This window comes from Pelodiscus sinensis, chromosome Z, assembly GCF_052426305.1.
Source record: "Pelodiscus sinensis isolate ZL-2025 chromosome Z, ASM5242630v1, whole genome shotgun sequence".
Taxonomy (NCBI): Eukaryota; Metazoa; Chordata; order Testudines; family Trionychidae; genus Pelodiscus; species Pelodiscus sinensis.
The window spans coordinates 8,396,953-8,410,414 of record NC_143085.1 but is presented as its reverse complement, the minus strand read 5'-3'; the positions used below and the strand labels follow the sequence as shown (position 1 = coordinate 8,410,414).

At 51.1% G+C, this 13,462-nt stretch overlaps 1 protein-coding gene across 1 annotated transcript; it reads left to right on the top strand.

The window, feature by feature from the left end:
• Positions 1-660: 660 nt before the first annotated feature.
• On the top strand, positions 661-9,360 carry PEBP1 (phosphatidylethanolamine binding protein 1). The gene is made up of 4 exons (XM_075898146.2): positions 661-835; positions 4,286-4,395; positions 5,986-6,086; positions 8,073-9,360. The coding sequence occupies exons 1-4, from the start codon at positions 701-703 to the stop codon at positions 8,288-8,290; spliced, it is 564 nt and encodes a 187-aa protein (XP_075754261.1). The 5' UTR covers positions 661-700; the 3' UTR covers positions 8,291-9,360.
• Positions 9,361-13,462: the final 4,102 nt, after the last annotated feature.

The window sequence follows — 13,462 nt, the reverse complement described above, 5'->3', positions numbered from 1 at the left end:
AGGGGTTGAGTCACTCCTGCCAGCTCTGGATCACTTCCTAGGCCTGGGAAACATGGAGAAGGGACAGGCTGGGAGGCAGAGAAGGGGAGGGCACTCCAACCTAGTGGCTATTCCCAGCTGCTCCAATGGGAGCAATTGGTAACTGGTGCAAAGGAAAGATACCTCAGGGCTGCTCTATCCCAGTGTTTCTCAACCAGTGGTACAAGTACCCTTAGGGGTACTCAGCAGACGTCTTGGGGGGGTACTCAACACAACTGAAATTTGGAGAAAACTGCATTTGTGTTTTAAGTTTCACAGCACTTTATTATTTTGTACTTTACACTCAAAATGTCTTTGCCTGCCCGGCTCCCATGAAGTTGCTTAAACCAACCTGCTGCCAGGGTAGGAGAAATGGGGCGACTCAAAACTGTAGGTCCTGGGGGCACTTTTTTATTTTTTGGAAAGGGCGGCAGGAAAAGGTTGAGAGACTCTGATCTCACCCGGGCTCCGTGAGCGCCGCCCGCAGCCGCCAGGCACGAAGGGGCCGGGCAGAGGCTGCGGCAGGCGCGGGCTCGTGGGCTCAGCTCCGCGGCCAGCCCGTGCGGGGGACAGGCCCCGCCCCCTGCGGCCCGAGCGGCCAATGGGAGCCGGGCGGGGGGCTGGGAGGCGCCGGGGACTGGCGGGCCGGGCTGTCGCTCCGGGGCGCGAGGAGCGGGCGAGCATGGCGCTGGAGCTGGGGCCCTGGGACGGGCCGCTGAGCCTGGGCGAGGTGGAGCAGCGGCCGGCGCGGCCCCTGCGCGTGCAGTACGGGCCGCTGGAGATCGACGAGCTGGGCAAAGTGCTCACCCCCACCCAGGTCGGCGGGGCGGGCCTGGCTGCAGCCCGGGGAGATCGCGGCCCGGGGGAGGGGCGGGGTGCAGGCGCTATAGCGGGGGAGGGGCGGGGTGCAGGCGCTATAGCGGGGGGTGCAGGCGCTAAGGCGGAAGGAGCGGGGGGGGGGTCCGGGGTGCAGCCGCTACGGGGCGGGGTGCAGGCACTAAGGCGGGAGGGAGACGGGAGGGGCGTGGCGGGGCCGGGGTGCAGGCGCTGCGGTGGGGGGTGGATGCGGGGCCGCGGCGGGGGGAGGGGCGGGGTGCAGGCGCTGCGGCGGGGGGAGGGTGGATGCGGGGCGCGGCGGGGCCGGGGTGCAGGCGGTGGGGTGGGGGGTGGATGCGGGGTGTGGCGGGGCCGGGGTGCAGGCGGTGGGGTGGGGGGTGGATGCGGGGTGTGGCGGGGCCGGGGTGCAGGCGCTGCGGCGGGGGGAGGGTGGATGCGGGGCGCGGCGGGGCCGGGGTGCAGGCGGTGGGGTGGGGGGTGGATGCGGGGTGTGGCGGGGCCGGGGTGCAGGCGCTGCGGCGGGGGGAGGGTGGATGCGGGGCGCGGCGGGGCCGGGGTGCAGGCGCTGCGGCGGGGGGAGGGTGGATGCGGGGTGCGGCGGGCCCGGGGTGCAGGCGCTGCGGTGGGGGGAGGGTGGATGCGGGGGCGCGGCGGGCCCGGGGTGCAGGCGCTGCGGCGGGGGGAGGGTGGATGCGGGGTGCGGCGGGCCCGGGGTGCAGGCGCTGCGGTGGGGTGCGGGGTGTAGCCGGTGCTGAGTCTCAGGCCGGTTGCATTGGGCTCACACCGCTCCGCAGGGTTGTGCTTCCTCCGACACCCGCCGTTCCTCTCCCTGAGCTGTGGGCCCGTGCGGGTTTGCCGGGGTCCACACCCCGCGAAATGCCCTAGTGATCCGGGGAAACGCCCCACGGGTTTATCCCCCTTCCTGGCAGGCATTCTGGAGCCAGGCCCCCACGACCCACCGCCAGCGGCTGCCTGGTCACTTCTGGCAAATCCCTACCCTAGAACCCAGTAAAGTGGAACCATTTTCAGTTTGATTATGGGAGACGTGGATCCCCGCTATCAGAGTGTCCCACATACTGAGGAAAAATGGAGGTGCCTTTTGGGTTCACTCTGTTTCCTGTCTTCTTTTAAAAAGAAGGAAAACTTAAAAACCAACCACAGAGTGGTCGTGGCAGTTGAAAATGGCACATCCAGTCCTAGCTCGTACTGGGACGATGCCAGCGTTTGTTGCTCAATGTTTGTCCTATCTTGTCCACACACTGGATCACTATTTGATTTTGGAGAAATGATGTCACAGCAGCCCAGATTAAACTGTTCAGCTCTGGAAGGCAAGTGCTCCATTCCCTTTCTGAGTGTTGGATAAATCTGGAAAGGAAAAGCCCATTTCTGCTTCCATGGCTGTGGAAATAGTCATATCCTCCCGTGTGCCTGGCATTGCACCTAGAGCTGCCCAGGGCCCCTAGCAAAGCCTTCCCTCCCTCACTTGTATAAACCTCTGCCCACACACCTCCTTTGCCAGGCTTCAGACAGGAGCGTTATCCATTCAATTCCTTCTTTGGGGAGCCGTGAACTGAGGCCACTAGCACCCCAGATCCACGCTGGGGAAGGCTTCTGAGGGTGAGATCTGGATCAAAAAGCTTGCTCCCTGTGCATACTTCCAGCACCTCCTCTTTTCAGCAGCCCATTCGCAGCTGTGCAGGGCTCACAGCTCCCCCCTCCCTTTCCCAAAAACAGGGATGCTGGGAAATGTAGCCCCTTCCCTGTTCCAGGGCCAGCTCTCTAGGCAGGGAGCTGGCCAAGGAACTACAGCTCCCAGGGTACCGTGGGCTCCCTATCATGCCCTGCAGGCACTGCCCTGCGCATCTAGGAGGAAGGGAGAGAAACCAGTTGATCTTCCAGTAGCTGCATCTTATCTGCAAGCTCCTTGCTGCCTTTCTCTCTCATACAGCATCTTGCAGAACGAGACAAGGGAAGCAACTGGGGAGCTGTCCCGAGGGCTGGGACAATTTCTTTTGCAAAATAGAGTATTCTACCAAGAAGTTAGTTAATAGCAGGGGTACGTATGGGAGGGCTTCCCTGGGGGAACTGGTGAAGCTTGCTGAGAAAGACGAGGCAGTAAAGCTGGGGTGATTTTGTTGTGGCTACAAACAAAGGAGTGAATGCAAGTTCTTGCATGTGCTCAGAAATTCCTTCTAGATGAGAGCCAAACAGAAATTATCTAGCTTCAGGGAGCAGCTGAGTTAGTTTGTACAGCATAAACTTAAAAAACCAATGTGTTCATTTTTTTTAATTGTATCCTTTGGTATATATGGTTGTGACTATTTTCTTCCACTATTTGATCTGAGGAAGTGGGTCTGGCCCACGAAAGCTCATCATCTAATAAACCATCTTGTTAGTCTTTAAAGTTCTACATTGTCCTGCGTTTTGCTTAAAAAAACAACATTGCACCAGAATTAAAGAGGCAGTAGTTAACAGGTCTGACAGTGCTGACACATTCTGTACATTCATATGCACTTATTAATGCACACTAATGGGAGCAGCTGGAGGCCGGGGGAGGATCCTGCCAAGCGGGGAGGGGGAGGGAGGAGAACGGGGTCGCTGGGGCAGCAGCTGTCCACCTGGTGCTTGGCCCTAGGTGGCCGGGCCATGTGGCAGCCAGCAGAGCTGGAAACGGGGCCATGGTGAGCTTGTCCCAGAAGGGACAGCCTCTCTGCAGTTTTCCCGCTGCTGTGTGGGAAAGTGGACGGGAAGCAAATTTTTTGTGCAAGTGTGCACCTTATGGGGAACTCTAGTGGGCGGGGCTAATTAAAAGCTGAGGGGTGCGGCCTGGCAATGTGCCGCTGGTGCATGGAACTGCTGCTTTAGAAAGCAGTCCTGCAGTAATTGGATGGAATCCTCCTTGGGTCTGTACCAAAACTGCACACCGAGTGTCCATTTTGCAGGAGGGTGGAAAATTCCACCCTGTCAGAAAGTTTCTGCTGTCCAAGTAAGCAGTAAATGTGTTCCACAACAGAGTCAAGGACTAACCTTGATGGTTGGTGACACGCATCAGCTAGTTATGCTTCACTCTGCCTGGATGAATAGATGTCTCATTCTTAAAGAGTTTGCATTCAGGTCCTTGTCACAACCAGGGAGGCGCCAAATGCTGCAGTTTGTGTGGGTTATTTGTATTCATATTCTAAGTAGAGGAAGAAATTCAGGTCATGAAAATGTTATTAAAATGTTTCATTTTTTAGGTCTTCTCTAGCAGAGGTCTCCCTTCTGGTATAATGAAAACTGGTCCATGTGATAACATTTATCCTGGTGTGTCAAACACATGCCCAGTATAACATCTAGGTTGCAGCAACTGGAGAGGAGTGGTGGATGTTCTATGGAGAGGTGACTGTTTTCCTCGTTATTTAATGAATGGCATTCAACTTAATTATTGTAGGTTCAGAACCGCCCAACCAGCATTGAGTGGGATGGCTGTGATCCACAGAAACTCTACACTTTGGTTCTTACTGACCCGGATGCTCCTAGCAGGAAGGATCCAAAGTTCAGGTAACACAGCTGGGGAATTTTGGAAGTTTCCTTCTCTCGTCTGCCATCAAGGACAACAGCTTAGCCATTGAGCTTTCATGCTGCCTCTTCCAGCTGATAATTGGTGCAGCAGAACTAGGGATGTAAGTGACTAGGCGACTATCTGATAAGCAAATGGGTTTCGGGTAGTCGAATAGGAACTCGAATAGTTGCTTCCCTCTCTTCCCCTTGCTGGCTTTATCCAAGAGAGGCAGCAAGGGGGATGGACAGGAGCTGGTGCTGGGGAGAGCTGGCTTGAAAACCGGTTCTCCCACTGCACCGTCTTGGCTGGGGAGACAGAGGGCAGCAGGGAAACAGCATGAATGGGGATTGAAACAGTTGCACTCGCGCTGGTCCCACTGCTGCGCCTCTCCCTTTGGAAGGTACAAGAGCCACTTGTGGCTCCTGTACACTTCAAAGGGAGAGACCCAGAGGGATAGCGAGCGCCTCCTCATTAACTAATCAAGTAGTCAGTGGAAATTCCATCAACTACTTGATTAGATGATTGATCAAAATTTAATATCCCGAAGCAGAACTGAGGTAGAGGGTTGATGTGACTTGCCAGGTGACTTGCAGTGAGCCTAGATCAGGGGTTTCCAGCCTTTTTAAGCATGAGATCACTTTTTGAATTTAAGTGCAATCCAAGATCTACCTTAAGCCCAAATACCCTTGTCCTGTCTCCTTTGTGCCCCTTCTCTGAGGTCTCATGTCTCCTTCCCCCACCCTCTCTCACTTTCACCAGTCTGGGGCAGAGGGTTGGGGTGCAGGCTCTGGTCTTGTATAAAGGATTTGGAGTGTGAGAGGGGCTCTGAGCCTGGGGCAGGCCGTTGGGGTGCTGGAGGGGGTTCTAGGTGCAGGCTCTGGGAGAATGTTGGATGCAGGGGTGCTCTGGACTAGGGCAGAGGCCTGGGATGTAGGAGGGGGTTCATGACTGGGGTAAGGTTTCAGGACGTGGGCTCCAGCTGGTCCCTGCTTACCTCAGGTAGCCCCACTGCCAACCAGGAGCCAAGGCAGCCTCACCCCTGTCCTGGCCCTGCACCACTCCCAAAAGCTGCCAGCAAACTCCATCCCGAATCTTGCTGTGCCCCCTCTCTGCTCTGTGGAGATAGGATACAGAGAGGGAGAGGGGGCACCTTGACATTCGCTCCCCCTCCTCTACCTTGCACTGAATGTAGGAGGCTCCTAAGGGGTCAGCTCCAAGGTAAAGGGCAGGAGATGCACAGCAGTGGGCTGAGGGGCAGCTGTAAGTGCTGTGCTTGACAGCCTCTTGGCCAAGATCTACCAGCAGAACCCGATTTACTGGTTGGTAACCACTGGCCTAGAGCAAAGCCTGAAACAGAACCCAGCTCTCATGTGCCTGAACATTAGCCAGTAACCGTCTTTCCTCACCTAGACATCTCAGGAGGTGGACACCCTCCCCACCCCCAACAAGATGTGAGTAGGGATACACTCTGCTTCTAAGAGTCATCTTCCTGGTGGTCAGTTTAACGTGGCGATTCCCAAAATCTTTAGACTGTTGGTTCTAATTTGAGCATGCTTTTTTTTTTTTTTCTTCCCCCCTTCCCCCCTCAGGGAATGGCATCACTTTCTGGTTGTCAACATGAAAGGAAATGACATCAGCAGTGGGAGTGTCCTTTCTGATTATGTTGGATCTGGGCCACCCAAAGGGACAGGTCAGTAAATGGTAGTTCGCACATCTCACTAAGGTCCTGCATGGGCTGACGCTGGACTCCTTGCTACTCTGACTGCTACAGGACTCAGACAGGGCAAGCAAATCCATGCTGTTAACATAGTGAATAGCTGAACCCAAGCAGGAGCATGCAGGGAGCAGTCATGTACAGAGTAAATGAAGTCACCATCTTGATAGGAAAAGCTACCCTACAGAAAAGAGGAGTGTAGAGTAGGGATGTAAGAAACTAGACGACCACCTGATAAGTGTTTGCTTATCGGGTAGTCGAGTAGGAACTTGATTAGTCACTCCTCCCCCCCACCTACCTTGCTGCCTCTATCAGAGTGGGAGATGATACCAGCTGCTAGGAATCTCATCTCTTCTGCAGAAATATGGTGTTTGTCTGCCAGTCTGTTAAACTCTTATATTGCTTAGAACAAGCAGTAGGTCCAGGAGACTAGAACGGTTCTGTATTTGGGAGCTGGTGCAATTTGCATTAAAAACTGCTACACTGCAGATTAATTATTTGCAGTATGTGTTCAGTATAGGGATGTAAGAGAGTAGTCAAGTACTCAACTACCCGATAAACCTAAGCACGTTGCAGGGGCGGGGGGGAACCTTTCTGACCTGCAGAAAAATCATTTGGGGGGAGGGGCTGGGGGCCACACACAAGTGAGAAATCCCTGACTGAGAAGGAGAAAGACACTCCCCAAATTCTCCTTGCACACCAGAGCCTGGAGGGGCTAGTAGATTTTGTGTGCTCCAGCCCTTGCGGGCCAGATACAAACAAGCTGGGGGTTACATTTGGCCCCCGGGCCTGAGGTTTCCCACCTTACCAAGTTTACCAGGGAGTCGAATACTCAAGTACTTGAACCCCCCCCCACTTGCTGCCTCTATCAGAGACAGCTGGGAAGGTGGCTTAAAAACTGGTTCCCCCCCAGCACTATCTCCACAGTGCTGCCTGCTCCCCCCTCCTGCACTGCCAGCCATGGCTGCCAGGAACAGGGGACTGCGGGGCCTGATGTGAGCTGGGACTGAGGCATCCTGGCTTGTGCCAGTCTGGCACCGCCATGCCTCTGCATTTTAAATGTAGTAAAAGCCGGGGAAGAGGCTCTTGCTACATTTAAAATGCGGAGCTGCAGTGGTACCAGCTCTTTCCCAGCTCACACCTCTCCGGGACCTACCCCTACTATGACTCTGCAGTTTAAATGTAATAGGAGTCAGGCTCATTGACTACATGATTAGTCAGTTACTTGCCTCTTAACATCCCTAGTTCAGTAAATGCCAACAGTTCAGCCACCAGCTCTAAAGATTGGTATTAGTCACTTCTTTCCTGCACCCTCCTCAAACCTGGGAAAAATGGAAGCTCTGTGACAACTTTAGTTGTGCTGGTAAATGTCAGGATTCTTTACAAAGGGGTGAGCTGAAACTGTGCATACATCTTATCTTTATAAATCGACAGCTGATGACCCTTGCAGTGTCAAATGCTGCCATGCTTGGCAATTCCCCGAGTCAGTGCACTCTAGAATTGCCTTGCTGTTCTTCTGGGTGTCCAACATGTTTTCTTACCAGACTTGCCTGGATTGTGCCAGAAAAATACAAATTGTCTTGCTCTTCCATACACAACAGCTACGTACACCATGTACTTTTATCTGTCTTCAGCCCTAGTTTAGTAAAGGGGACAGAACTAATGAAAATGGCTGACATGGTAGTGCCATTGTATGCTTAATATCTAATGTCTATTAATATCTTAATATTTAATGTGCACTTATCTAATGTCTGCGCTTGTTTTGTTTTCACATTCCCATGCACTAGTTATGATAGCCTCAGTGGGTGTAGAATACCAGATTTGTTTGCTTGATACACAACAAGATTGAGCAAATATGTAATGATCACAAGGTTTGTCATAATGCATTCTTTGGGGGGGAAAAAAATATTTTTTTTCTCCTTTTCTAACATTGCCTGTCTGTCTCTCTCACCCCATCTGCAGGACTTCACCGGTATGTGTGGCTGGTCTACGAGCAACCCCACGCATTGAACTGCAATGAACCCATCCTCACAAATCGATCTGGTGACAAACGTGGGAAGTTCCAAGTGGCGTCTTTCCGTAAAAAGTACAAGTTGGGAACCCCAGCTGCTGGCACGTGCTATCAGGCGGAGTGGGATAGCTATGTGCCAAAACTCTATGAGCAGCTGTCGGGGAAGTAGGGGGAGGGCAACCCTAAAGCCTCTCACCCTTGTTCCTGCACCCCCAAATCCCATCACCTAGAAGAAAACTAGCTTTGAGTGAGATGTACCCATAGTCTGAGAGTTTGACAGAACTCATAGTGTTGGAGTAGAGCAAATTTAGTCACTGTCTCTCCTGCTCATGGGGCCAACTTTCTTTTCCCCCAGCTCTATGCTGACTCTACAAACAATTATTGGGTGGTACAAGAGCCCCTTATCTGATGTACTGTCGTGACCTGAACCTGCTTCAGTATTAATGTACCTCTTGCATGGGGCAGAGGGAGGTGTGCTTCAGTTGTTAGCAAGTAGTCCCTACACAGGCAGGAATAAAGGGAAAATGTACCATTTATTGGGTTAATTTCTGCAGAAATCACTGCTGCCTAGAGAACTACAGTAATACAGTCCAGAAATATGCAAAGATGAATGCTTAGAGTTGATGATACTTCCTGGCCCATCTTGAAAAGCCTGTGTCTTTGAAACTCCTTGGTTTGGGGAGAGCGAATATGACTTCTGTTTCTCTTCCTTCATAGTAAAAATGAGGATTTTTGGTAAGATCTAATCTGTTCTTGCATGTTCCTACCTCCATGTGCAATCTTAGGTCAAACTTCACAGCTAGTGTGGAAGCAGATGCGATTTACAGTAGCAAACATTCTAAACACATGTAACCCTGCCTTTATGCAGCCATATGAAGTAGCAGGGGGAAAAACAGATTCACTAAACACTGTTGCGAGCAGATTGCTATGGTACAGAGGGATCCCATCACATCTAACCAAGGAGAGCTACTTTCCAAACAGAATTTCAGATGTTGCTGGAGGTGTCAGCAGGTCAGAGATGCTCTAGGGAGCTGCTGTGTTCCACACCTGTATCAGTCTGACCTGGAAACCTGCTGGATCCTTTAATTTAACTATATAGGGGGGAAAATTTGACCCTGGTAGCTTTTGTTGAACAAAGGAAATTTAATGGCGGGGCTAATGTTGAACATTTCTGTTTGTGCAAGTTGTTGTGCACTACTTGCTGTTTGCTTATAGTTCAATTAAAAAGGATAGACTCAATGGACTTGAATGTGCTTTTATTCCCTGTCTTCTGACTTTGCCTAGGTGCCTTCAGATCACTTTTTGTGAAACTCCTTGGGGGTAGGATGGGGTGGGGGAGCTGGAATGCAGGAGAAGGGAAACTCTCAGCCAGTGCTTTCAGCAAAGCATCGTCTTTCACTCCAAGATGAATGGGGGTGATGGGCAAGGCTCTAGGAGCATTGTAAGCTCAAAGGGAGCTGTTTTTTTGGGGTTTTTTTGGGAGGGGATTAACAGGAAACATGCTTAATGCCTAGTGCCCAGCCTAGCCTAATCTGAAGTGGCACTTCCTCTCTGCACGTGTGAACTTCCTTGCAGCTTGTGGAGGTGCTGACACCTGGTTAAAACTGCTCCCCTGCAGTTCAGTTAGTGTTTCCACCGCTTCTCAAAGTGCTAGAGGAACATTCCGTCATTAAGTTCAACCCAAGGTACAGAAGGGAGCTTCGTTATCTTGGCTGCCTTACTGAAGGGAGCTCGTGCTATGTAGTGCATTTACACTATCAGAATAACAGGAACCAGGAAACTGTTTTGAAAGAGGTAGGGGCAGTCCCTTGCTGCTGACAGTTGTGTGATGAGCAGGAGCTGCTGTGTAGTTCCCTCAGCCTTAAGTGTTTCACTGGAAAAAAGCTGTGCCTCTGTGTTGGCTACATCTGGTGTCACAGCCATTCACCCTTGGAGTTTTAGTTGTAATGGAAAGTTAAATTTTCCTGGAGGAATACCCTAATTAATACAATCTCTCCTCTAAACAGAGTAAGCTGGGGGAGGAGAGTAGGAATACCAGCCCCACATGCTGAAATGCTATGATCTGAGGTGCTAGGCAGCCACATGCTTAGAATCCAAACCTTCCCCTAGTACCAGGACTGCAGGAGGAGGCCTGTAGGTCTAGCCATCTCTGCAGCACCATTCCCTTTCACTGGAAACCAGCTTCAAGACCTGGCTGAACAAGTTGTGCCAAGAGATGTTTAAATAGTACGCACCAAAATGAGTTGCTATTCTGCTGTTCGCATGCTTTCTTACTTGCTGACTAGCATAGGGGCGCCTTGTACACCTAAGATTTGAAGTGACCCTTCTCAGCACATGGTCAGGCAAAGTACAGTGCATAGGCCTAATCCTGCCCTGCCACACTGCTGGTGCTAGTTGATGGTGCAGAAGAGGCTACATGTGCTGTCTCCGCCCCCAGCACAATCTTGCAGCTCCTATTGGCTGGTTTCTGGCAAATGCGAGTTGCACAAAGTATCCCTCCCCTCCAGCTCTCAACTGCCTGCTCTGAGTTGCCTTCCAGGGCATGGAAAACAGAAACTTGGTAGGTTGCTGACCAGGAGTGACTCAGGTAAGCATCCCAACTCTCTGCCCCCCACTTCACATAACCCAAATCCTTTGCCTCTCCTTCTGCACCTATATAATCTTTCAGACTATGCACCCCAATCCTCTGCCCTTGGTCACAATCCAAACCCCTGCATCCCAGGTCCCTGACCCAGGACACAATCCTCTCCACCCAAACTCCCTCCCAGATCCCACACCCCCTCCTGCACCCCAATCCCTTACTGCAAACAAACTCCCTGCTGCATCCAACCTCCATCCCAGACCCTCCATCTCCATTAATATCATGGATGAGTGTTGTCCCTGACTACTGACCAAATTCTGGAGTGGTCTATCAATTATTGCCCACCCTTGTCTTACCATAAGCTGCACACATAGCAACTGCTGGTGCTAAGGCCAGGGAGTGGCAAAGGTTTTGCCACCCTCTGAAACACATTAAGCATGAGATGGCTAGAAAATTTAAAAATTGATCTTAGTTTTCATCTTCCAGTATTGTCTGCTACTTCAATAGAGGCTATCTGAAAAATGCCACATGGGTTGCAGAAATGTCCTTTTAAGCTGTGAGAATTTACCATGTAGCCCTAATTTCATGGCTCAAGAGGAGGGGAGGACTCCACCCTGCAAAACGTTTGGCTAAGAGATGGTTTATTTTCAGCAAAGGTCAAACATGCACCCTTGCTCTGTGGCTTCATTCCTTTGAATCAAGACAAAAGGAGCATGTACATACAGGCAGTCAGTTTGACAGGCAGGAGTAGGACGGCACGTTACTACTCCTGCCCTCTTATGCATCCTAGTGGGATAGCAACGCAATTAACTTGAGTTTGTGCTGCTGTGCTTGTTCCTTCTCATCTTGGGTTTAACACAGGCCACACTCATGTAGAAACAGGTGCTTAACCAAGTCATAGGCCCAGCACACAGCTCCAGTTGCTAACGTCCATTTGGCATCTTGCCCTGAAACAATAAAAATCTCCAACCATTTGCAGAGGCTTCAGTTCAGTCCCCATCCCCCCACATTAACCTTTGGCTAGGGTTAGTCCTTGAAGGCACAGCCACTGTCAGTTTGCAGGAGGCAGGCTCATTTTCCAAGTGCTTTGATATTACAAAGGCTGTGAAGAGCGGAGCAGGGACACATGCTAAGGCTAGCAGGCTGTAGATACACTTCTGGTCAGGAAGCAGACACATTTGAATCCATCATCAAATGTTAAGTTTCTGGACAAAGCAGCTGGGTTTACATTTTGGTTTATGCTTGGTAGGACCTCCAATGAGCTTCCTGGAAATGGGGCTGTGGAAGTACTGATCAACGTACCAACTGTGGGAAAATAGGGGGCACATCAGCGCTGTTACAGTTTTCACTTGTGAGTAGAGAACCTGTTCCACCAGCCTTTAATACAGACTGCAATAGCCCACGAGAGAGAAATGTAGAGTATTTAAAGGGCCTTGCCCATGGAAAACAAAACACCTGTGTAAGCATTTTAGGCCTGCACCATAGCTGATATTAATTAGCAGGGTTCAAACAATTTCAGCACAGAGATGTTCATTAACAGCAGATGAGGCTCACAGCCAGGGAGTCTGACATAGATGGAAGGTCATTCCAGGGCTGCAAACTCAGTGGCTACATCCAAACTGGCATGATTTTCCGGAAATGTTTTTAACGGAAAACTTTAAAAAGCATTTTCGGGACAGAGCGTCTAGATTGGCAGGACGCTTTTCCACAAAAGCACTTATTGCGGAAAAGCGTCCGTGCCAATCTAGACGTGCTTTTGCGCAAAAAAGCCCCTATCGCCATTTTCGCGACTGGGGCTTTTTTGTGGAAAACAAATCTGAGCTGTCTACACTGGCCCTTTTGCGCAAAAGGACTTTTGCCCGAACGGGAGCAGCATAGTATTTCTTCAAGAACACTGACAATCTTACATGAAATAGTCAGTGCTTTTGCGGAAATTCCAGCGGCCACCGTAGATAGCTGCCAAGTTTTTCCGGAAAAGTGGCTGATTTTTCCGGAAAAACTGGCCAGTCTAGACACAGCCAGTCAGTGCTAATATTTTCTGAAGCACAGGTTACTATTTTTTCCTCGTTCACTTATGCAAAAGATACCTGTCTCCCCAGTGTGTGAAGATGGTAAGAGTAACCAGTTGGACACAACCCCCAGTCCCTCCTCCTTGCTGGTGTCTAGCTGACCAGACATACTCCTCTGCTTTTCCCTTCTTCCTTGACCTTGTCTTTCTTAGTTATTAATTGTTAAGCTTTTTATCATGCCTTTGGCATGTTATCTTTAGTACAATGCAGTTTCTTGTACTCAAGGCCATGAGGCCCAATTTTGCCTAGAAACCATGTTGCTTATGAAGAAGGCTTGACAAGCTAATCACACTGTGGCACTGTGCTGGGCTAACATCTACTCGCCACAGGCAAGTAGAGTGCCCTAATTGTCGAGCCCTGCTTATGAATGTGTGAGTTGTGAATGCGAAATACCCAATCAAAGGCAGTTTAAGATCTGTGACCTTTTAAGGCAAAGACCCCTGCAAGCAGATGCAGCCAGAAAAATCTCTCTGACAAGATGTAGTATCACAGCAGAAACCTGGGACGGGCCCAGAGAAAGCAAAGCCTTCTGCAGATCTGAAGGGATCTCCCACAGAACATCATGGTTGAGTCTCTGGGAAACTGAGGCCTGGCCAGCACTCCAGCCACCAGAGAAACCAAAAGTAATCTACACCGCACTTGCAGCCTGCCTCCAAACTGCCAGCATGAATGTGATGTATGCGTGTGAGTA

What these genes read in the sequence shown, in the direction of transcription:
- PEBP1 (XM_075898146.2), top strand. Translation starts at nt 701, where the DNA reads ATGGCGCTGGAGCTGGGGCCCTGGGACGGGCCGCTGAGCCTGGGCGAG. An exon ending in AGGAAGGATCCAAAGTTCAG is followed by an intron (nt 4,396 to 5,985) that starts GTAACACAGCTG and finishes TTCCCCCCTCAG; the next exon opens with GGAATGGCATCACTTTCTGG. An exon ending in TGGGCCACCCAAAGGGACAG is followed by an intron (nt 6,087 to 8,072) that starts GTCAGTAAATGG and finishes CCCCATCTGCAG; the next exon opens with GACTTCACCGGTATGTGTGG.